This window comes from Pholcus phalangioides, unplaced genomic scaffold (genome assembly GCF_987345545.1).
Source record: "Pholcus phalangioides strain wild (caught in Gottingen) unplaced genomic scaffold, Ppha-v1.0 ptg000007l_1, whole genome shotgun sequence".
Taxonomy (NCBI): Eukaryota; Metazoa; Arthropoda; class Arachnida; order Araneae; family Pholcidae; genus Pholcus; species Pholcus phalangioides.
The window spans coordinates 3967069-3990531 of record NW_028301600.1 but is presented as its reverse complement, the minus strand read 5'-3'; the positions used below and the strand labels follow the sequence as shown (position 1 = coordinate 3990531).

Below are 23463 nucleotides of genomic sequence, written 5' to 3'. Positions count from 1 at the left end.
TGTTAGCAAATTTGCAGATGACGTGAAGCTAATAGGGGTAGTCTGGAATCAAAGTGATTGGGAGTTCCTTCAGACCCAATTGAACAAGATTGGAACATGGGCAAATGAATGGAGCATGAAGTTTAGCATTGACAATGGTCGCTAATTTTTGTTCGAACAACCCACGTTTCTCTTACGAGTTGAATGGTGTTATTATCCCGGATGCAACTAGGATGACCAATTTGGGAATTCTCATTGACGAGTGGCTTAGGTTTTCATTGTTCAGCGGTGGTCAAAAAAGCAAATAGAATGTTAGTTTCATTCTCAAAAAGGTCTCTTCACATTCTCCAACAGTCATTCTTCCGCTTTTCCGAGGCTTGGTTCGTCCTGTAGTGGAGTATGCGGTAAGGTTTTGGAGACCATACCTACAGAGGGACATAGACTTGTTTGAAGGGGTGCAGAGAAGAGCTACGCGTGTCCTTATTGGCACACAGTGCTTGAGTTATGAAGAGAGACTTCATCTTTTGAATATGTTTACATTGGATGAACGCAGGTGTCAGGGAGATATGATCGAAGTGTTCAAAATTTTCAATGGGATGGATAGGATGGACCATGATTTATTATTACGCCATCAATCGATTGCTTTTACAAGGGGACACCAGTATTAATTGGTAAGGGACAATTCTAGGTTATGGTGCTGCAGAGAATGTTTCTCTAATAGGGTTGTTTTATAAATGGAATAGGTTACCCCAGAAGTAGTAAATTCTAACACAATTGACACGTTTAAAAAGAAATACGATAAACATGTTGGGGTAAATCAAGAAGCTATCCATTCTTAGAATAAGACAACCATAAATGCATTATGGGCATTGTACAGGGGCGTTGCCAGAAATTTCGTTCGGGGGGGGGGGGGAGCAAAGTGACAGAACAATGGATTCTACCATCTTTTTCCCTTTTTTCAGTCATTTTCTCACATTTCGGGGGGGGGGGCCAGACCCCCAAGTTCCCCCCCCCCAGCTATGCCCTTGGCAATGTATAATAATTCGTCAGGTATATATTGTTTATAATTTTTTTGATTGCATTTTTAATTAGGTTGCTGTATTTTAGTAATATATGACATCCATACTCTTGTTATGGGCATCTTTTTCTCAGCCACCTCGTTGGGCATTTTGCCTGTTGTGGCCTTGTATTTATATATGGTCTATTGTGGCCTTGTATTTTATATGAGACCTCTGGTCTCATTCTTGCCCAACAGTTGGGAGATTCCCCTAACCAACTGCCAGACTTAGCAAACTTAGCTGGAATGCTAGTGGGTACCTCAGGTGATTTCCAGTAGCTGAGCAGTCCCTGGGAGTCTAAATTAGAAATGTAATGAAATGTGGAATTTTTGAAGAATCCCAGGTCGTCATGTTACAGAACGTATTGGTGATCAGCACCGGTCATATTGTTACCATCCTGAAAAAGTGATGCTTGTTCAAATGTTACAATATGGTGAAAATAGGTAAATGATTTTGAGGACGTCTTTGACCATTGTCGTGTATATATGTTACGGTAAAAGCCCGAAGAGTGGTAAAATCTGAGTTTTATCAAGTCGAGTTGGTAAAAGCCCAAAATACGCTTGAAAATTTATACATTTCGGGCTTTTACCAAGCTCTTTGGTAAAAGCTGACATTTAGTCTCTTTCATGAAAATTAGTCAAAATGCAAAATTTCTAATTTTTATAAATTTGAAAGCTTGTCATTTATCAATCACAATGATCCTGATGCTAATTAAGACCATATTTAATTAAATAATTAGTCATTCTAATTCGTGAGAATTGGTAAAATTGCGAATTTTCTGATTTTCATAAATTTGAAAGCTCTGCATTTATCAATCACAACGATCCTGATGCTAATTAAGACCATACTTAATTAACTAATTAGTTGTTCAAATTCGGAAAAATTGGTGAAATTGTGAATTTTCTTATTTTCATAAATTTGAAAGCTTGTCGTTTATTAATCACAACGATCCTGACGCTAACTAATATCATAGTTAACTATTAATATCAATTAAGTAACTAACTAGTCATTCAAGTTCATGAATTTTTCTAATTTTCTGCATGCCATCTAGTGCACATGTTCCAGATATTTTAATGATCACAGACAGTAAACTGTAATTACAGTTCATTTCTGGCTTTTTTTACCTCGGCAACAACCAAAATCAATCGGCTAATTTTGGAAAAAATGTTACTATATGGTTGTGATATCAATCGTAATAACTGTAATTTACAAATTCTGAAAATGATTAATTACGATCGTCTTGGCAAATTTATTGAATTTAATTTATAGTAATTTTGCCGGCTAATGTTTTTCGAATAGCCAAAAATCTTATTTCTATTAATTATCTTTAAACGAATTTCCAAATCAAAAAGTTGATTCAAAGAATTATTCTCTAAATCATTGTCATTGTGTAAGCAGCGTGGTTCCAAGTGCAGTAAGTAAAGTGTGCTTTACTATAGATATTTTGAAAGGCCTCACGTGAGGCATTATGTTATTAGCACTGTCCCCCTCTCAGGGGTGGGTCGAGCTTATCCTCCGCCCGGGACAGTCGTGAGACAGTTTAGTTTTCTCCGAGGATAATATCACTCTCCACTATCCATACAAAGTTTTTTTTAACAGCTGGCTGATGCAAAGATAAATCCAGGAAAGAAAATTCAACTGGCCTTGCAGGGAATCGAACCCACTTCGTCTCACTTGCCGGGTGAGCACTCTAGAGTACAAAGCCAACGAATCCTCTTTCCTTGCAGTTTGTGTGCTCTGAACGGAACCATACATGTACAGCCAGACCTAACATGGACTGCTGTCAAAACTTGCGTAGCAGATAGTGAGATCATTTTTGGATAAATTGCCATCTGGTCACAATGTCAGAAAGTGTGAGCTTCGGCCTGAGTTAGGTCTGGCTGTAGATGTATGGCTCCAATCAGCACACACAAACTCCAAGCAAAGAGGATTTGTTGACTCTGTGGTCTAGTACGCTCACCCTGCAAATGAGAGGACGTGGGTCCCCACAAGGGAACTTGAATTTTCTTTCTTGGATTTATCTTCCAGCTGTCAAAAACCTTCATAGTAATATCGGTGAGAGATATCATCTTCCGATGTTATCTGACTTTGCAAGTATGAAAAGAAACGCGTTAGCAGGAGGGGGGGGGGAAGAGACCTTCAATGCCCGTGCTTAGAAATATTCACACAATAATTCTGCCTTAGAGCCTTAGATTAATTACTTCGGAAATATAAAATTTCATTTATTTATTTATAGATTTAATATTGAGTAAAATATACAAACATCTTAATCCGGCCCTGTTAATGTCCATACACACGCTCAGCTACATGCTGCCATTTTAACCTCCTCTTTCCCTCTTAGAATGTGCCAATCTCAAATGGACGGAATTCTGTTTGGGACATTTTTGCAGCGGAACTGGGAGGTACGAGTAGGGTGACCATACGTCCTGTATTTTTTGGGACATTCCAACTTTTTCGTAAAAATGTTCTGGTTTTTTCACGTATTCTCAATGAAGCCAATTTATAACACCAATGATAATAATAACTATAAATAAGAAAATTCAGCTCACATATTTGTCATCATTTTATCATAATTTTTAGCATTCTTTAAAAGAGTTTGCAAAGATGTCACAGTTTTAATTTGACAAACCACTCAAAGATATAACAAGATTTTTCGATTTCATCGATAACTACTTCCATTATGATAGCTTGTCTATGGATTTGAAATAATACCAAACAAGCACAATACATCTTTCGTTCTTAACTCCACATTCGTGAGAATCTAATTTTCCATAACGAACAATATAAAAAATAAAAACTGATCATGGGTAGAATTCCCTTGATGAATATCCTCCCTCCTTCATCAAGGGTTTTTTCAAAGCATTTCAATAAATTCTGTAACTGTAAATTTTTCATGGCGGGCCACAGCAAAAAACTTCGAAGGCTGCATGTGGCCAGTGGGCCATGTGTTGAAAGCTCCTTGACTAAAGCCTCCGAAGAACATGTGAAAGAAAAAAGGAACGAGTGAATAGTATAAGTGAGTAGACCGGAGTTGTGCTCAGTTTGAATGAATGAATGAAGTGAGCGTAAACATTTCAAAAGTGACTGTTGAGGCCCAGGAACCATTGTTGTCTGACGATTTTTTGCCCATTTTGGACATTTGCCCAGCTCTGACGAACTTTTAAAGTAGCTTATGGTTCAATCCCAGTCCTGTTTGGTATATGTGCAAAATTTGGTGATGATCAGTAGGTAGTAAATATGCCATGGCGATAGACCTGAGTTATTAGATAGATCTGAAGTATTATTCAGATCTGTCTCAATATTAGAAAGGATTCGATTTACTCTCTACCAACAGTAAAGTTTCACACCACACAAAGAAGATTAAGTAGTTTTCTAGGGAGTATGCATGAGACACTTCAGAGATTTCAGGAGGAGCTGATACGGATTACCGATCAAAACCAGCTACAGCAGCATTCCACAAGACTGATGGAAGTAATAAGCATCAACTGCAAGACTGTCTGCCACCATTTGAGGAACATGAGGTCTTACAAATAATACAGGGTGATGCAGAAAAGATGGGAAAAACTTTAAGAAGTGGTAGTTCACACCAATACAAACAATTGCCATGAAAGAATGCATGATCTAACATGAAACAAAAACGCGATAGTGCTTTTCGAGACGGCGGCTTCACAAACGTTAAAACGGGATGCATTCTTTGGTGACAATTGTTTGTATTGGTACTATCACCTCTTAAAGTTTTCCCCCATCATTTCTGAATCACCCTGTAGATGGACTTAACCCGAAAAAAGCAGCAGGACCAGACAGTCTTACCAATCGCATAATACAAGCCATTGTACGTGCCATTATTAACTATTTCAAAAATTTCTTCAGTCACTGCTTACAACTCTGTACTTTCCCCCAGCGTCCAAACCTGCAAGGCTGGTTCTTCTTTCCAAGAGAAGAATTGACGTAAACAACTCGATTCACCCATTATGCTGACTTCCAATTTGGGAAAGGTGCTCAAAAAATTTCTTATACAAAGATTCTACCTACCTACCTACTATGTTGAGCGGAACGGTCTCCTTCATCTTTTCAATTTGGTTTTCGTATGGTCGCTTAACAGATGATGCCCTTCCTCATCTAATGGAACAGATTGACAATAGGAGGAATTAATATCTACTCACAGCTGTTATCTCCTTCGACATTAAGAGAGCTTTCAATTGTGTGCGTCATGTGGTAATAGCTAATAACATTCAAATTATGTCTATTCCTCTTGTAACATTACCCTTAGGCCCCCGCGGAAATCGTCCTTATCCTAGTCATTTTAATATATTTTAGTTTGTTTTACCTTTTTGTCTCTGGGATCAATCGGCAGTATGGTGTGTCTGCCGATCAGCCAATTTATGTTTGGTTGCCAGATTCAATATTATAATGTTTACAATATTTCCTTTTCTCTCATGAAATTATGTAAATTAGATACAAGCTCAATGTCGCACCTTCGACCTTGTGATTGCTTCTTTCGTGAGGCATTATGGGGAAAGCTCCCATATAAAAACCAGATAGAGATGTGCTCCACTACGAACGATTCTACTACTTCCGACTAACGACTTGTCTTAATCACTAAGGCGTCACGCCCTATTGAGGTGTGAGCTAGATCGTCTCTCAAATACAATGAGTCAAAATTGTAGAAGTGTGCCTTGGGCACCTCGCCCGTCTCATCACTTGACTTCATGTCAGGATTCAACGTCGTCGTGATCCTGTGGATTGGCCAGTGGCCAGACCGGCTACCCATGGACCTTCGCCTCCAGTTCCATGCGCAGCGGCTGAGCTATGATCTCAACGTGTGTTTGAAGACACCAAACCCGTCTGAAGCTGGTGCCGGGGAGTCTTTGGCTGTGAGGTAGACACCTGGGAGTGTCTATTGGACGATGTGAACTAACACGTGAAAACCTGGATATGGCGGTGAGACTGATCCCTTTTATTGTTTCGTTGTAATATTGAGAGAAAGGCCTAACTGTGAAAATTGTTGACAAAACGTTACATTAATAGTTAATATGTAATTGAATAGATGTTTATAGTTTAATCAAAATCTTGTCTCTTTCATTGTTGTCATCCACTCAATGGTTACTGGGGGAAAAAATGTTAAAGAACCAGGAAATGCAAAGTAAACGTTGCACTCTCTTCAGCTAAGAAAAATTTTGGAGGACATTTTCTTGGGACGCACCATCACTCTTAACATAAGCACAGGACTAGCATCCAAAACATTGGTTTGAGGTTGTCCCCAGGGCTTATGTAGTGGACCCGCATTTTGGAATACTACATTCTATTCATTACTTTGACTATAGTAGGCCCCGGGGGTCACAGCATAAGCCTTTGCCGATGATTTCCTTCTCTTGGTGTCTGCTAAGGAACACACTGAAATTACAGCCTCTGTCAACGCTGTGTTGACACAGATCTCCGAATGGTAACAACTAAATGATCTGCAAGTAGAACCATCCAAATCATCATTTCTCTGGCAAAACAAGAGGAAAAAGAGTACAACTATGAAAACTAACTGGGGAAGGAATTAAGTTTACCAAAAAAGGTCTCAAAAGTTGAGGAATATGGTTCGCCAATAAGCTAATTTTTTTATCACACTCACATTAATTACTTAAGACAACAACTAATGCGCTGGATCATTTCAGACGATTATTGGGTGCAGGGTAGGGATACCATCGTAATCTAAAGAACACCCGCTACAGAACTGTACTGTATCGACAGATTGCCCTTCGGGCTCCCATTTGGTTTTCTTCCCCCTCCGCTCGGCGCCTGGAAAAGATGGACATGATTCAAAGACAAACTCTAATTTATATCACGCGAGCATATCAAACCATGGCCACCACGGTTTTACAGATTGAAACTGGTAAACCCTCCTGGGACCCGGGACTAGCTATAAAATCTTTTCAAATTTATGAAAATTAGAAAATTAGCAATTATACTCATTTTCACGAATTTGAATGACTAATTAATTATAATTTTAATTAGCATCAGGATCGTTGTGATTAATAAATGACAAGATTTCAAATTTATGAAAATCAGAAAATTTGCAATTTTACCAATTTTCACAAATTTGAATAACTAATTAGTTAATTATGGTCATAATTAGCATCAGGATCGTTGTGATTGATGAATGGCAAGCTTTCAAATTTATGAAAATCAGAAAATTCACAATTTCACTAATTTTCACGAATTCCAATGACTAATTAGTTAATTAATTAAAATTTTAATTAGCATCGGGATCATTGTGATTAATAAATGGCAAGCTTTCAAATTTATGAAAATCAGAAAATTTGCAATTTCACCAATTTTCACGGATTTGAATGGCTAATTAGTTAATTAAATATGGTCTTAATTAACATCAGGGTCTTTGTGATTGATAAATGACAAGCTTTCAAATTTATAAAAATTAGAAAATTCGCATTTTTATACTAATTTTCATGAAAGAGACTAAATGTCAGCTTTTACCAAAGAGCTTGGTAAAAGCCCGAAATTTATACGTTTTCATGCGTATTTCGGGCTTTCACAAACTCAACTTGTTTTACCACTCTTCCGACTTTTACCGTAACATATATACCACTCGTGACTGAAGTTGTTCTCGTATTTACTTCAGTTCCTGACCTTGGCCATTGGCCAGGAAATTAAATAAAAATTTTGACAAACCGAGACAAGAATTAAAATAATGGAATTGAACTGCCATAGGAACAGTTTCTTCCTTGGAGTTATGAGAGCCATACCTACATCAAAATTTTGAATGTTACCACTCTTCTGAATGGAAATATTTTGGTTCTGATCCATTTCATTTAAAGACTGATTAATGGAATTGTCGTTATTCTCATCATTTTTGAGAATACACTTCAGGAATACTTTAACCATAATCACAAACTTCTTGACTTCTTGATGTAACGTGCATTAATTTTGAGACAGGGCCGTCTTAAGAGCATCATGGGCCCCCGGGCCAAGTGATTTTTCTGAGGCCCTACCAGGCAAATTCTCCAAAATTTGAACTAATTCTCATTTTTGTGAGGCCCCTCTTCTCCTGAGGCACCCGGGCCATGCCCGGGTGGGCCCATGCGTTAAGACGGCACTGCTTTGCGAGAGAGAGAGTAGAATAGTAATTACATTACTATTTAAATCTGCGATTAAGTAGATGAGAGGCGTACTGTTTCGAATTCTACCTACATGGGCTTTCCCACCTTGGTTTAATTTTTGCCATGATGTTACTTTGGGCACTGGAACAAAAATGTGTGCGTGTTAAGACAAGGTCACAGCCACAAAAACAATGTTGTATTCTCTTATTTTATCATAATAGAATTTTTGGTGTCATTGTTGTTTTTTAACATTTTCCTTCACCTGTCAAAGTAAATTTTTTGATAGATCAACTCTTTTCCATAATGGTAAATCCAGTATGGAATAAGCTCACTTGCTTTTGGCAGTTGGCTGCAGAATTCTGCCGGAATGGTTGTTTCTTTTACATTCTTTTTTTCATCATATATAATCTTAATTAACGTGATCAGAGGGCCTGGCGGGCTCACCCAATTATGCTTTGTTGCTATTCCAAAATATTTTTCGAAACTGTTGTTTATGTAAATAATGTTGTTGTGATGTCAGAGTTTTTGTCCAGAGATAAAATATTTCCGCCAGATGGGTTGGTCCCAGAAAAAGATTGGCTTGAGGTGTATAAATAAACTTCTCTTGTTCTCACTAATCACATTCATTTCTTCATTTCATTCTCAACTCCTGTCATTAACTCACCTATGGTTAACTAACAGCTTTACTGTTTTAATAACAAAGCTGCTGGTCTGGATGAGAATGTTTTTAATGAAATCCTAAAACGTCTCTAATAAGTCTTGTAGATAGAGACTGGTGAATGGCTCTCACTCCAGCATAAACTTCAAGTGATCAAAAATGAGAGGACCCAGGTTCAAATCGAGCTCCCATTAAATGTACCGTACCGGTACATTCCTGTATTCTATGTTTTGATATCCCAGGTTTGCAGAAAACAAAATAGGTTTTTCTATTACACATATTCATTTAAATCAGTGTTTACCAACCTTTTGAAGTTTGCGGCACCCTTGGAAATAATGTCAAAATTTGGGGCACCCTTTCTTGAGTACAGAGTTTACTACAACAAAAATCACTGAGTTAAAATACATCAATAGAGTTTTGTTCAATTAAATCATTAATGTGAAACTTTTGATTGATGCTTAGGGCACAGACACTTGATATCAGGCCTTACAGTTGGCAATGGAACACCCATATCATCCTCAAGGCGTTGCAGTGTATTTATTGCTTTGTATGATGAGAAATGTAACAACTATTGTCTCCGTAATCAGAAAAGGGTTGCTTGCATATAATGATATGATGTTGAAAAGGGTGAAAGTGCAGTAATTGCTTTCTTCATTAGATTAAGATACTCCTCTCAATCCAAGCCAAAAACCATCACCGATGGCTCACTCTTGATGAACTTACCTTTGAGTGTGGAATCAGTGCAAACATCAATAAATACATCTGATTCGGCAGGCAGTGAAATCTATTTTCTCCGCACTGTTCTGCAAAATCAAATGGTGAGACAACCCAGTCGAGATTCTCAGTGGAAAGAGATGGAATGTATATATATCTATTGCATCTTGCTATCTTGATAAGTGTTGAAAAATGAAGTCTTTCAACTTATCCGAAGATTATATCACCCTCCGCTATTATTGCAAAGTTTCGACAACTGGCTGATGTGAAAATAAATCAAAGAAAGAAAATTCAACTGTCTTTGAAGGAAATTGAACCTACGTCCTCTCACTTGCCGGGTGAGCACACTAGACTACAAAGCCAACGAATCACTTTTCCGTAGAGCTCGTGTGCTGTAAACGGGGCCGTACATGGACAACCAGACTCAGGCAAAAGCTCACATTGCTGAAACTGTAGCGATAGATGGCGACTTATCCAATAAGTCTGTCATGTATGAGAGTAATTTATTCGACTTTATTTATTTTTAGACCTTAAGTGCAATGTAATATTTTTTTGATTTATCTCCATAATATCACGCGGCACACAGGTTGGGAAACACTGGTTTACAACATAGTTTCCCCCCAGAACCTTAATCTCCATAATATTTCTCGGCACACCTTAGCTAATATTGCAGCACCCTAGGATGCCAGGGCACACCAGTTAGGAAACACTGATTTAAATCAACACAGATTTTCTAGCTTAATATAAGTTTCAGAAATCATAACAGTTTAAGGTCAGTCTCAGAGATCAGTTGAACAGAGTTAATGAATAATTTCAAAGTATCTCACTGAATTCCAGAAACATACATCTCTACTTCACAAGCCTGTCAAATACACTAGATGGTTTTTTCAGAAGTCAGGATTTCAGACAGTGAAATCGACAAACCCTCCAAATATAGCCACAGGACGATTGGATGTTGTACAGTTCAACAGTTGTGACATTGTTAGTGTAACGTATAGCCCCTTGGGCCTCATGTTACGTTATTACCAATGTGTCTTGTCACCCGCGATAACCCCCCCCCCCCGAGTTGATTAACTAACTAGTAATCAGGTAATGTAACAGGGTGAGGTCCCGGTCGTGTCATTATGGATTGATGATTCATTATTTTATATTGAACAATTATATGTATGAAAGTAATTATATTTAAATACTTTGTCTGTTTAGCGGAGGGCCACAGACTTCTGCTGGTTCCGTATAATCCATTGTCTTGGTCTCATCCACAATAGACCTACAGATAGCATGGGGAAGTCTGGCCGGCTTCCTCCGTGTTTTTCAAGCTGTTGCCATCTCAAAATACAGAGTACCTGAAATAATTGTTATTACGTGGCAATATGCAAATTAACGGATTGATATCATAGTTTTCCTGATGTGCAGGAGATAAAAAGTTCATCAGGTGTGGCGAGAACTAGCTGGTTCTCCGGGAGTATAAGTAGCCCTGGATAAACTTGAAGATTGGCATTCATTTTTCTCACTTCGTTCAGTTTACTTGCTTCACTCAGTGCGGCTGATGGGTTGATAACCCTTACTAACAACTAGTTGTTGTGGTTGTTGTGATGCTACTAATGTCATAATGCGTAATCTTCTTGTGCTAGGACAGGGGTCGGTAAACCGCGGCTCGCAAGTCACATGTGGCTCTTTGGCCCCTTGAGTGTGGCTCTTCCACAAAATACCACATGTGGGCGCACAAAAATTCCAGATTTTTGCAAAATCATGTTTAGACACGCATTTTGGCCATTTTGTTCTCGCTCCCTTCCCCTCCTCTCCCAAGTGAGTCTTCTTTTTCATGGGTTTTTGCCGAAAAAAAAGTGAAAGCCTGACGCTGTTGTCACGTGACACTTCCGCGACCAATGAAAACTGGATTTTGGATCGCAACTGGTAAGTTCAAGAAAAATTTGTCGAAAACGAGACTTTTTAGGTACTCTGGGTAGATAGACGCAAAAGACAAGTCTCCTCTAAGAACATGGGGGGGGGGGGGGACATGCAATCTTTTCCATACTAAGGAACGTCAATCTCTACCCTGCCAGATCATAGGAGACGGTGCTCCTGGGCCACCACCTCTCATGACGGCTCTTCCGAGATCTCCTCTCTCCATCCAACATCGGTCAACACTACTGAAGCAATCCACCAGGGCGACCACCAGAAGACGATGCTCCTGGGACCTCTGCCCCACAAGATGGCCCACCCTGGGCTTTCATTGACGACGTCCTCTAGCTAACATCTCGTTGGACGAGCTTACAGTGAACCCGTCTTCCGCACATTTCTCAGAGAAGGGAGCCAGATATCCGTAAGACAACAAGTAAAATAATAACTTAATTAACTTTAAGTAAAGTTTATTAAGTTAATTTTAGGGAACGTTGTGGAGTGAAAGAAGATGTGTCGAGGAATGAAAAAGGTGTTGATATAGGTTTGTACATACAGAGAGGATGAACGAAAGGAGATAGACGAAAGAAGTAGTATACAAGACAAGGGTGGATGAGAGAGTTGGAAGGGGTTGGCCTCAGCAAACGTACTTCAATCAGATCGAGGCCGTTTTTAGCAAAGGCTAGCTGAGGGGAGTACCTTAATTAAGTTAATAAAAAAATGTACCTACCTATATAGTTTAAGTTTGAAAAATTTGACTCTCAAAAGAAATTCCAATCGTTGTACTGTTGGTATTTGGTTCTGTTGACTAATTAGTTTGTCGACCACTGTGCTAGGGAACTCCGGCTGACCCAGGTAGTTGTTAAAAATATGTTTTTCTAGTCAATATAATATTATTTTATTGTGCATTCTAGTTCAGGTAGAAAATGGTTCCTGAAAGGATCGGGTGATCCATAAAATGTGACATCTACCTGCAGTTACATAATATCTTAGTCTACAGTGTTGTGTTGATGGTCGTCCACATATTTTGTCAGTGGATGTAATCCATCGCGTTCTAACAATATGTAATGTGCAACTTCGGAAAAGTGCTCCATCTTCAATGGTGTTTCTGAGGTGAACTTTCCCAACTGGTCAACATCACTCACCTTGCTTGAAGGTTGGATACTCTGTTCTTGTCATAGGACTTGTGAGTTCTTCTATGATGTCTCGCTGAAATTAGAGGATGTTCTTGGCTGTATTGGGTGAGACCTTTCAAGTTATTTTGTGAAGTGGAATATTTTTGCCGAATTTGAACTAACATGTTTAATAATTGAATTCCAAAATGTAACTTGTTGAAATATGTTGCAACATTGAATGTTTTAACTTGGAACTTTCCTGGTTTCTCTCAATTTTGCCTGTTGAATTAACTTGGATCCTTGAATCAAGGGCCTGTAGCTAAAATACACTACATTAGGTCTCGATTGGCATATCATCGCTGGACCACGATCGCAGCATCATTGCCAGACCATGATTGCCACATCATTATCACTGGACTACGATCACTACATCATCATTACTGGATTACAACCATTGCATCATCATCACTGGACCATGATTGTATCTTTGCAACAAGCTTAAACATGATTTTAGTTCATAATTAAAACATCTGGATGTGCCTCACAGCACAAACTATTGAGTATCAAGACATATTAGATTAATTTCCTGGCGAACGGCCAAGTGCAGAAACTGAAGTAAATACAAGAATGTGAGAGCAGCTTCAGTCACGAGCGGTATATATACAACAATGATCAAAGACATCATCAAAGTCATTTACATATTTCTACAGTATTATAACATTCAAACAATATCCCTATTTCAGGATGGCAACAATATGATTGGTGCCAATAATCAATACGTGCCCATTATTGCCAATTGCCAACAAAACAAAAGGTAAATATTAATGTATTTAACTGAATATCAGGGTTTAAGCTATGGTTGCATTTTTTGCAAAATGTCAAAGTAGTAATAGCCACTTTCGCAAAAATGCATACAGGAGGTACGAAACAAGTAGAAATCCAACCATCAATCATTACATTAACTTTGTAGCATTTTGCTAAAGCTTCTCCCCCATTTTTGCTTTTTTGCGAAAGGAATTTTTTATCCAGCTTAAACCCTGCTGAATATATAATGACAATTTCAGACCTTTATGCCAGGTGTCTATGGATATGTAGTGTGGCCCATCCGATGGTGCTGTGGTGTTTCCCCAGCTTAAATATTCATTATTCTATTTCTGCATACCTTCATAGTAATAGCGGAGAGTGACATCACCTTCGGATAAGCCGAAAGACCTCATTTGTCAACCTTATCAAGATTGCAAGATGCAGTAAATATACTTTCTGTCTCTTTCCACTGAGAATCTTGATAGCGTTGTCCCACCATTTGATTTTGCAGACAGTGTAGAGGACAGGGCCGCAACTAGATGCTTGGTCACCCGGGGCAAGTGCCCATTTCGGCGCCCCCTTGTAATGTTGAAAGAGAGGTTTGAGAATACAATTTGCGCCCCCTCTGATCCAGTGCCCGGGGCATGAGACCCACCTGCTCCCCCCTAGTTGCAGCCCTGATAGAGGGAACTAAATTTCACTGCTTGTGAACGACCAAATTTATCAATCTTTGCGCCGAATCCACATTCAAAGGTAAGTTCAACAAGAATGAGGCGTTGGTCGCCACTTTTTGGCTTAGATTGAGAGAGGAGTAGCCTAATGTGATAAGTAAGCAATTAACACACTTTTGCCCTTTTCCTTCTCATATCTATGCGAGCAAGCATTCTCTGCTATGGTGGCAATGAAATAAAAAGCAAGAAAACACTACTACTACTACTCAAGCATACATGCAGCTTGTACACATTCCTCTACGGAAACTCTAATGAAATTGGTAAATGCCGGAATGTGCGTGTATATGTTGTGAATATGACGTGAAGTTTGTTTCTGTGTGATGCTTGTTACGTGTAGTGCTGCCATCTGTCAAGAAACAGACTGCAAGACATTGAGGGCAATTCATGTGTTTTGTTGCCAACTGTAAGGCCCGATTTCAAGTATCTGTGTTCTAAGCATCAATCACAAGTTTCATATTAATGATTAATCGAACAAAACTTTATTGATGTATTTTTACTCTGTGATTTTTGTTGTAGCAAACTGTATTCTGTATTCAAGGAAGAGTGACCGAAGTTTTTAATGTTATTCCCGAGGGTTCCGCGAACTTCAAAAGGTTGGGAAACGCTGCTCTACACCAATCATATGCCCCCATACGTTTGCATTTTGTCAGAAGACTCACAAGACATCTCCCAGACAAACACGACATCTTGACTTCATCAGACAACATACCACAGACATATGATATGTATCAGGGGTACAGAACCAAGCCTCTGATGCTCTTTCTAGAATATATGCCATTGCATGCTCTCGATCAATAGACTATTCCAAGATCACAGAAGCTCAAGAGACAGACAGCAAACTTGACTCTCTCTAGCATTCCAGATATTTCAATGAAATTGGTGTCACCTTATAGAATTTTTTCGGTTTTTTCTAAATATGGACTTAGTTTGCATGTAGTTTTCTCAGAAATTTCACAAATTCAAGTTTGTTTTTTTCTGACTTGACACATATTAGATTATTTAATTGATTTTTTATCGTAATTGATTATCCACCTTAACTCAAAAATGGTTTGAGATAGGACAGGGTTGGTGGGGTGTTTCATAATCCACTTAGGCTCGTCTATCACTCTGTTTGGTTTGACAGAATAGGTCGGATTCACCCTGTATATGAGAATGTTAAAAAAAAACAGGGTTCCCGGCAAAATCTACTTGATCATTTACCTGACTTTCCCTGACCAAAACTCTGGAAGAAAGAAATACAAAATCTTCCAAATTATAAATTTGGTTGAAGGGGTGCAGAGAAGAGCTACGGGTGTCCTTATTCGCACACTGGGCTTGAGTTATGAAGAGAGACTTCATTTTTTGAATATGTTTGCATCGGATGAATGCAGGTGAATTTTGATCAAAGTGATCAAAATTTTCAATGGGATGGACCATTAATTATTAATATGCCATCAATTGACTGTTTTGACAAGGGGACACCAGTATTGTTTGGTAAGGTAATTCCAGGTTGTGGTGTGTGGCAAGAAATTTTTCTCTAATAGGATTGTGAATAAATGGAATAGCTTACCCCCGGGGTAGTAAATTCAAACACAATTAACACATTTTAAAATAAATGTGATAAACATGTTGGGATAAATCAAGAAGCTATCCATACTTATAATAAGACAACCATAAATATTTTTCATGTGGGCATTATATAATATTTTATCATGTATATAGAGTTTTTAGTTTTTATAATTGCATTTTTAATTGGGTAGCTGTATTTTCGAAATATATGACATCCATATTTGTTATAGGCATCGTTTTCTCAGTCACCTCGTTGGTCATTTTGCCTGTATTTGTAAATCATTTTCATAAATTCAACATCTCTTATAAGTTTATAAGTGGCATTAGATTTTTATATATTAACATATTTTTCACTATAAGCAACTAGGAATAAGAACTTGATCAGATACCTGTTTCAAATGAGAAAATAAAGTATTTGAGTGTTGTACATACATACTATTAAACCATAATTCAAAAGCTTTATGATGAAAAGGAATCTTATACCATTCACACAGTCTAAAAGCTCTTCATTTGACCACACACGTTCTGCAAGTAGAAGCGATGTGTAATACAGGGCATGTTGATGCGGTTGTTCAGCTTTGAAATTTTTTAAAGCTCTAATATACTGTAAAATAATCAAATAATTAATTTGAATAACACACATTGCAAATACACATATAACTTCAAGGGCCATAACAGGCTAAATGCCTAAAGAGGTGGCTGTTAGAAGGAATTACAATAACAACAAAAAATGCCAATAAAAATATGGATGTGAAATATATCTAAAATAAAGCAACCAAAAAAAAACCAATTTTCTGCCCATAAAAAACACACAAAGGAAACAGTTATTTTCCGGATATTATGCTTAGGTGAGCTCGGAAAGAAAAGTCATCATGTCTCCGCCGTGACTCGAACCCAGGCCCTCTTGCATACCGGGCAAGCATGCTGCAAGAGGGCCTGGGTTAGAGTCCCGGCGGAGACGTGATGACTTTTCTTTCCGAGCTCACCTCAGCATAATATCCGGAAAATAACTGTTTCCTTGATATCTCTGGCTGAGAAAAAAGCCATCAGCATCTCTCTACACAATACATTGCCCATAAAAATTATAGTGTTTTTGCTATGGTCATCTCATGAAATTTTGCCGTGTACTATTAGCCGGAAATCAAATAATTTTAATAGCAACAAGCTTTGCTTAAAGCATGGGTTGCAAAATGAGTGCTCATAAAAGCTATGCGTGTGGTCTGTCACAATCTACAGGCATACTCCCAACAGTTCCTAAGGACCCTGGAATGGAATAAATATCAATAACCATAGGGCAATTTTCTCTACTTTTAAATTCGGTCAAAATTCTTTTTTTTTAGAGAAAGTAACCTTCAAGAGTATAGAAACTCATGTGCTGTATTAGAATGTTTTTACCCTTTTCAACTGTGGGTGGAGTGAGACATATTCACATGTCATATTGTACTTGTCTTTTTACACATGGAGGGGACTTAGTTGTGATATTTTGTAAGAGTGTCATCTAACAGTGGCCACCTCAGGCTCGAGAGAAAAATATTTATTATGCTAATCTCTTTGGGATCAACCTGATGCTAGACAACACAATGATAGCTGAGTATGCTACCACTCATGCTCTTGCTTCTGCTCCTGCATTTCAAGAACGTCAGTTTTTGAGGTAAGTTAAAATGCTTTATGCACACAGGAAATACAATTAATCTAGCCAGTTTGAATAACCAAATCACACTACATATCAGAATGTAGTATGCTGCTCATAGACATGCTGGCAGAATATATACATGCTGCATATATAGACTTGCAATATTATGAAAAAAATAATAATAATAAATAAATAAATATATATATATATATATATATATATATAAATAAAATTCTGAGAATGCATGTTGTGGATCACATGCAAGTAAAACACATTGTAAAAGGCAAAAATAAAATATAATAAATTTAATAAATGTTATACTAACATCAATGGTTCACATCAAAAATTCACATTGTGAATTTTAATTTTCTTAATTTTCTATGCAGAGTTGATTCCACAACTGGAGCTTACAAAGCAGCATTAGCCTCTAGTACTCAAAAAAAGCTGAAGTGTTATCTTATATATAAATGTGAAAGTATGTATGTATATGCATGTTTGTTCTTTATACAAATCCACACCATTGAATCACTCTCAATTTGTTTTATGATTCCTCGCTAATGTGTGGAAGGAGCTGTAAGCATATTCCTGCCAAAAAATATTTTTATCAGTTTCTTTTATTTGATTATATTTGTTGCACCATGGTCATTTTCTGCACACAAGGGTTAATTAGCCCAGGACCTACAATTTATTGGCAATTCTGAACAGCAGCCTTTTTTATACTCACTGAGAGGCTGGTGCAGATTCCCTGCGGTAGCAATCTTTTTCTGTGGTCACGTCACCGTTTCTGTTGTACCCCTGCATTAGGAAAGATTCTGACAAGGACGAACGGATATCAAACTTGTGACACCTCTAAACATCCTTTGGTACTTCAGGTGAGTATCTTATTGACCTGGGCTACCGTGTTCTTTTTTTTCATTGCAGACATTTCTTGAAAAAAAACCCCATTTTTTTCACAATTTTTTCATGTTTTCAATCAGATGCAACGTTTTCTCCCCCCCCCCAACTTTTCCTACACAAAGGATGAGCATTTTAATGATTTTTTTTTAATTTTTTTTTCTTTGTTTTCTTCATTTTTCTTTGCATTTTTTTTTTCCGTTCGCGTGAGTTTTATTTAGCATGTGTATTTATTTTTTGGGTCAAACTAGTGTTTTCTTTATTTTTCTAGACTGTGTGTTTAATTATTCTCTTTACTTTGATTTTGTTACCAGATTTTTAGAAGAACTACACATAGTTGGATTTGCTAGATAAGTGTTTTTATTTATTGCTCTAAACTTTTCTAATTTTCATTGTGCATTTTCGATCAACTTAAATTTTTTTTTCGCTCTCATTTCATTTTTATTGTACTTTCGCAAGGTTTGTGACTGTTGTTTCTTTGATAATCAATTTCTTTGCCCACATGCTCGTACTGGAGGGAATATCTGGTTCTTTGTTTCATGCCATTTTGGTGTTTTCTCGCTTCTTTGATATAATTTCATTTGTTTTTTGAGTGTTAGTGTTAGTGAACAGTGTATACTTTTTCAAAGGTATTCTCAGTAATTTTTGTTTTGTTTTTCATTTGGGCCTTATTGTTTTAGTGTTAGTGAATAGATAGTTAGCTAATATTAATAAGTATAAAATGTACTTGCATCTTAATAATTTTTAAGGGGTGTGTTGTATTCTTTGTGTATCTTATATATTTCTTCTTTGAGATTTTGTGTTCAGCATTTTGTTTTACTTAATTTTTCATATAATCTTTTACATATATTTTGCATTGTAATGTATTTTACATTATTTTAATTTCTTGTTAACGCTTCTCATTCCTCTATTTTTTTCTTAAAAGTTATTATCTAGTTTTCTACAATAGTTTTAATATGCCTCGACCTCAATTAGTGGTGTGTAGAGCTTGCAACAGGAGGTTCCCTGGTCTAGGGGGATAGTAGCTGATAGTTTCAAGTGTAAGGGGTGTTTGGATAGGGCAAGGTTGAAACTTGAGGTTGAAGCGTTACGGGAGATAGGGTTTTAGAGGACTAGGGTATAACAGAGTCACTTATCGTAGAAGAAGCAATCTCCACGAACAACAACAGTTTAGAGGGTGAATTGGGTTCGTGGATGAGATTGGATTGGATTGGGGTTTATTGGCACAAGGACCAATTATGTCAATCTGCACATAAACAAATGACCAATTAAAAAAGGTAAAACTTATTTTTGTCATGCCAAGAAAGTAAAACTAAGCATGATAAAAAAACAATGTTAAATGAAACACAAAACAATGGCATAGATTGCGAACAACTATAATTTGTTATAAAAAGCAATGTCTTTGATGAATTCAAAAATGTCAGATGAATCTCAATGGTCATTCAAAATGTCATGAAATGAAAGATGACTATTACCAAAAGCGGTCATAAAATGAAAAATAGTAAAAGCATGAGCAATGTCAATGGACTTTCACAATGTGGACACTGGTTGATTCTCTTGTAATAATAGATATGATTGTGTGGAGTGACTGTGTCCTATGCGCAACTGGGCAAGCAGAGCTTCCTCCTTTCAGTTAGTCCTGCAGCTCGAACACTAACGGCCAAGTGTGGACTTACTGGCATGTAGCTTATTATTTATTTTGTTATTCCAATGACCCTACCAGCGGCGATGCATCACTTCTCAGAAGATTGAGAAGTGGTCACTGGCAGATACCAAAAGGCTATTGTCAATGTTACTTGTTGTTCAAGCTGCAGTGTCTGCTTTCTCATTGCCCAGTATTCTTACATGACCCGTACCCAGTAAAATTTTACTGTGATACCGTGATGGATGAGGTGATGCAATTCATGGAAAACGGCATGAATAAAGGGATGAAAGTGAAGGAACATAGTGCTTGTAATGTGCTTAGAGAGTTAATTAGATGATACATTGTTGGTGGCATTTGCATCGTATATGACGTAGAGCCTGAAGGATTACGTACAGTTCAGCCAAATAAATAAAGAATGTGTCTGGTAACCTGAAAGATGTCTCTTCACAGACACAACCGACATGGAAAGGGATCTTAGAGCTGTCAGTATATATGGGGAAATACCTGTTGTACTTACCCCTATGCCTGAAGAATATCTGACAATATATGACATCTGCTGTGGTGGCCCTAGGCTATAATGATACTGATAGAGAGGCATCTTGTGGAGACTGTTCCCACAGTGCCAGTTGTTAGGCAACTAGTGCCCCGCGACTGATGTCTATTTGTAACTCTTCCACAAGGGTTCTCATATGGAACCCAAAAAATGGAAGACATGAAGGGTAAGCAGCAAAAAGAAATGAGGGATTGAAAATGACACAATGAAGTAGATGATCTGGTAAAGACTTCATTTTAATGTAATATCTCAAGGAAAGTTGCTGGCGTCTTAATGCCAGTGATGGCTCATTGCATTCAACGTACAGGTTCTCCATAGGAAAGGCCAGGAAAGCTCCAGAATAAATCCGAAGAGCAAGATGGTGGACTGGGTCGAGCACACTCAGATAGCTCTGAGGTGCTGACGCCTATACAATGGAACAGTAGTCAAACTTTGATCTCTTACTAGAACTTTATATATGTGCAGGAGTGACTTACAGTCTGCTCCCCATGTAGATGAGATGACCTTCAAGAGGTTCATCGTCTTCATGCAACGAGCTCTTAACTGTGTAATATGAGGTTTGAAATTAAGTTTTTTGTCAAATGTAAGACCGAGGAATTTAGTGTTTTCTACAATTGGTATTTGACTATTGTTTAGGAACATCTCTGGATCATCGTGTAGGTTTCAACGGCAACAAAAGTGCATAGCGACAGTCTTGTCAGTGGAGAATGAGAAGTTGTTATTATGTGCCTACTCTCTGATCTTGTTGAGTGTAGTTTGTAATTCTTTCAGCTGACCTCATACTCACTGATTGATACTATTTTAGCAGATCATCCACGCAAAGTGTGCTAGTGACAGACAACTTGAGTTGACTCTACACCCATTGAGTCTTAAAATAAACATGTAACACTTAAAATGCTACCTTGAGGTACACCTTGTTCCTAAATTTGGAGACCTGATAAAATGTGTTTCCGATCCGTACCTGGAATATGCAGCTAGCCAGAAAGTTCTTTATAAAAAGGGCAAGTTGCCTCCCAAGCTGCAAATATAAAGGTCAGAAAAGATTCTGTGCCTCCAAGTACGGTTGTAGGCCTTTTCTATATCAAAAAATATTGCTATCATGTGCTCCCTTTTTTACAAATGCTTGTCTGAGTGAACTCTCAAGGCGTAACAAGTGACATACTGTGAACCTGAACCGTCTAAAGCCGCTTTGATGTTTAGATAAAATGTTATTAACCTCAAGGTAGTGCATAAGGTGATAGTTGACCATGCGTTCTATAAGTTTACGCTGGTCAATGTGATAGGTCTATAGCTGTTGGGTTGTTGAGTATTTTTGCCAGGTTTCAGGAATGCAAGAACTATGGCTGCTTGCCAAACATCAGGAAATGAATGACTGACCCAGATCCAGACAGGGGCGGTCTTAGGGCAGTGCGACCGGTGCAGTTGCACCGGCGCGAAATGAGAAGGGGCGCTGAAACATGTTAAATATACATTACTAGAAAAATATCTTTAATGTACTTATTTGAAAAAAAATAATGATAAAATATACATGAAAAATGACAGAGATAAGAAAAAAATTGGAGGTGTGTGTGTTGTATATAATATACGGTTATTTTTCGAAAAAGAAAACAATCGATTGGCAATGCACCTATGTATGTACAGTACATAGCGATTTTGGTCAGATAAAAATACACGCTCTTTCTCCGTCTCTCGAGTTCTTTTCGTTTACCTCTGCAGGAGATTTTGGGGGAGACACAATTTCTTTCCTCTTTGGTAGTCCAGTAAAAAATAAAAATAATGGAGGAATCACTGTTGGTCACCCAATTTTTCTACTAACGAGAGCCAAAGTGTTTTCCTGTGTTGTGAGGAGTATTACAATTGGGTATGCTCTAGAAGGGCGTGTAATCCGAAGTGAAAGGGCAAAAAAAATTAGGAAAAATTATTTGTGCCTGCTGTAAGAGGGGCGCCAAGTCTGAGGCAGACAGGGCAAAAAAAAGTTAGGAAAAATGATTTCTGCCCCCTCTAGTAGGAGCACCAAATCTGGCGTAAAAGGGTGAAAGAAATTACAGAAAATGATTTCTGTTCACTTTAGGAGGGGAGTCATATCCAAAGTAGAAACACAAAATAATTAATAGGAAAACTTATTTGTGCCCTCTCTAGGAGGGGCGTGAAGTCCGAAGTAAAAGGGCGAAAAATTTGGAAAATGATTTCTGCTCACTCTAGAAGGAGTGCCAAGGTAAAAGGGCAAAAAAACATTTGACATGATGTGTTATGACATAAAATATCGCTGTTCCTTTGAACACATCAAAACGAAGTGATTGAAATAAAAGGTTTTTTTTTCTAATTGGGGAGGTCAGGGGGCCCAAAAATAGGTCCCGCTCGGGTACAGATTTTGTCTCGACCCGCCCCTGAGTGCAACGTGTACGTGTGTGTCGAAAATTGTAACAAACCGTACATACACAACTGAACATCTTTTCAGAGTTTCATGGATCTTGTTCCAGATATCCGATGAGTAACAGTAAAGCCTCCTATGAGGCTCGAGCCTCATAGGACGCTTGGCTCCTAGACAGTATCTCTGTCTAGAAGGCCTTAGTAAGGTGTGGCCACAACAGGACTTTCAAGAAACTAATGAGGAACATATGTGGGAAATTCAATTGGATTTTTCTAAAAAGCTTTGCAAACCATATTCCACAATCATGACCCCCCCCCCCCCAATTCTGTTTTTGAAACTAAGGAAAAAGTTTGAGGTGCAAAATATGTATTGCTTTATTCCATTGGTATCGTTGTCCCTAAGATATGCTTTACAGCATTGTTTTGCACCTTGGTAAGGTAGTAGGTGTAAGAGCGATGATATGTCTCACCAAATAGATCTATTAATTAAATAGTGCGCCAGTTTATTAAAACATGAAATTTTTCCACTACGTTCTGCATTATTTGGGAATACGAATCATAGTGTGAACTTAATCTAGCTGCCTGTAACTGTAAGGTAAGCTTATATATTAATTACGATTTGAGGCACAGTGGAAAACATTTGGGAAACATATTGGAAAACATTTGGATTGGCACCGCGAAACAAGAAAAAAAGAAGTTCTGGAACTAAAAGTTCTTAGGAAATAGAAAAATAACATCTGAAAGAGAGAAATGCGA

General features: G+C 37.8%; 1 protein-coding gene across 7 annotated transcripts in view; it reads right to left on the bottom strand.

Annotated features, from left to right (window-relative positions):
• Positions 1-23463, bottom strand: part of Ide (Insulin degrading metalloproteinase) — a 442696-nt gene that overhangs the window by 137704 nt on the left and 281529 nt on the right. For all 7 annotated transcript variants that reach the window (XM_089232551.1, XM_089232550.1, XM_089232552.1 and 4 more), the window contains one exon: positions 16096-16216. In XM_089232551.1, the coding sequence (XP_089088677.1) occupies positions 16096-16216 (121 nt within the window). The remainder of the gene's footprint in view (positions 1-16095; positions 16217-23463) is intronic.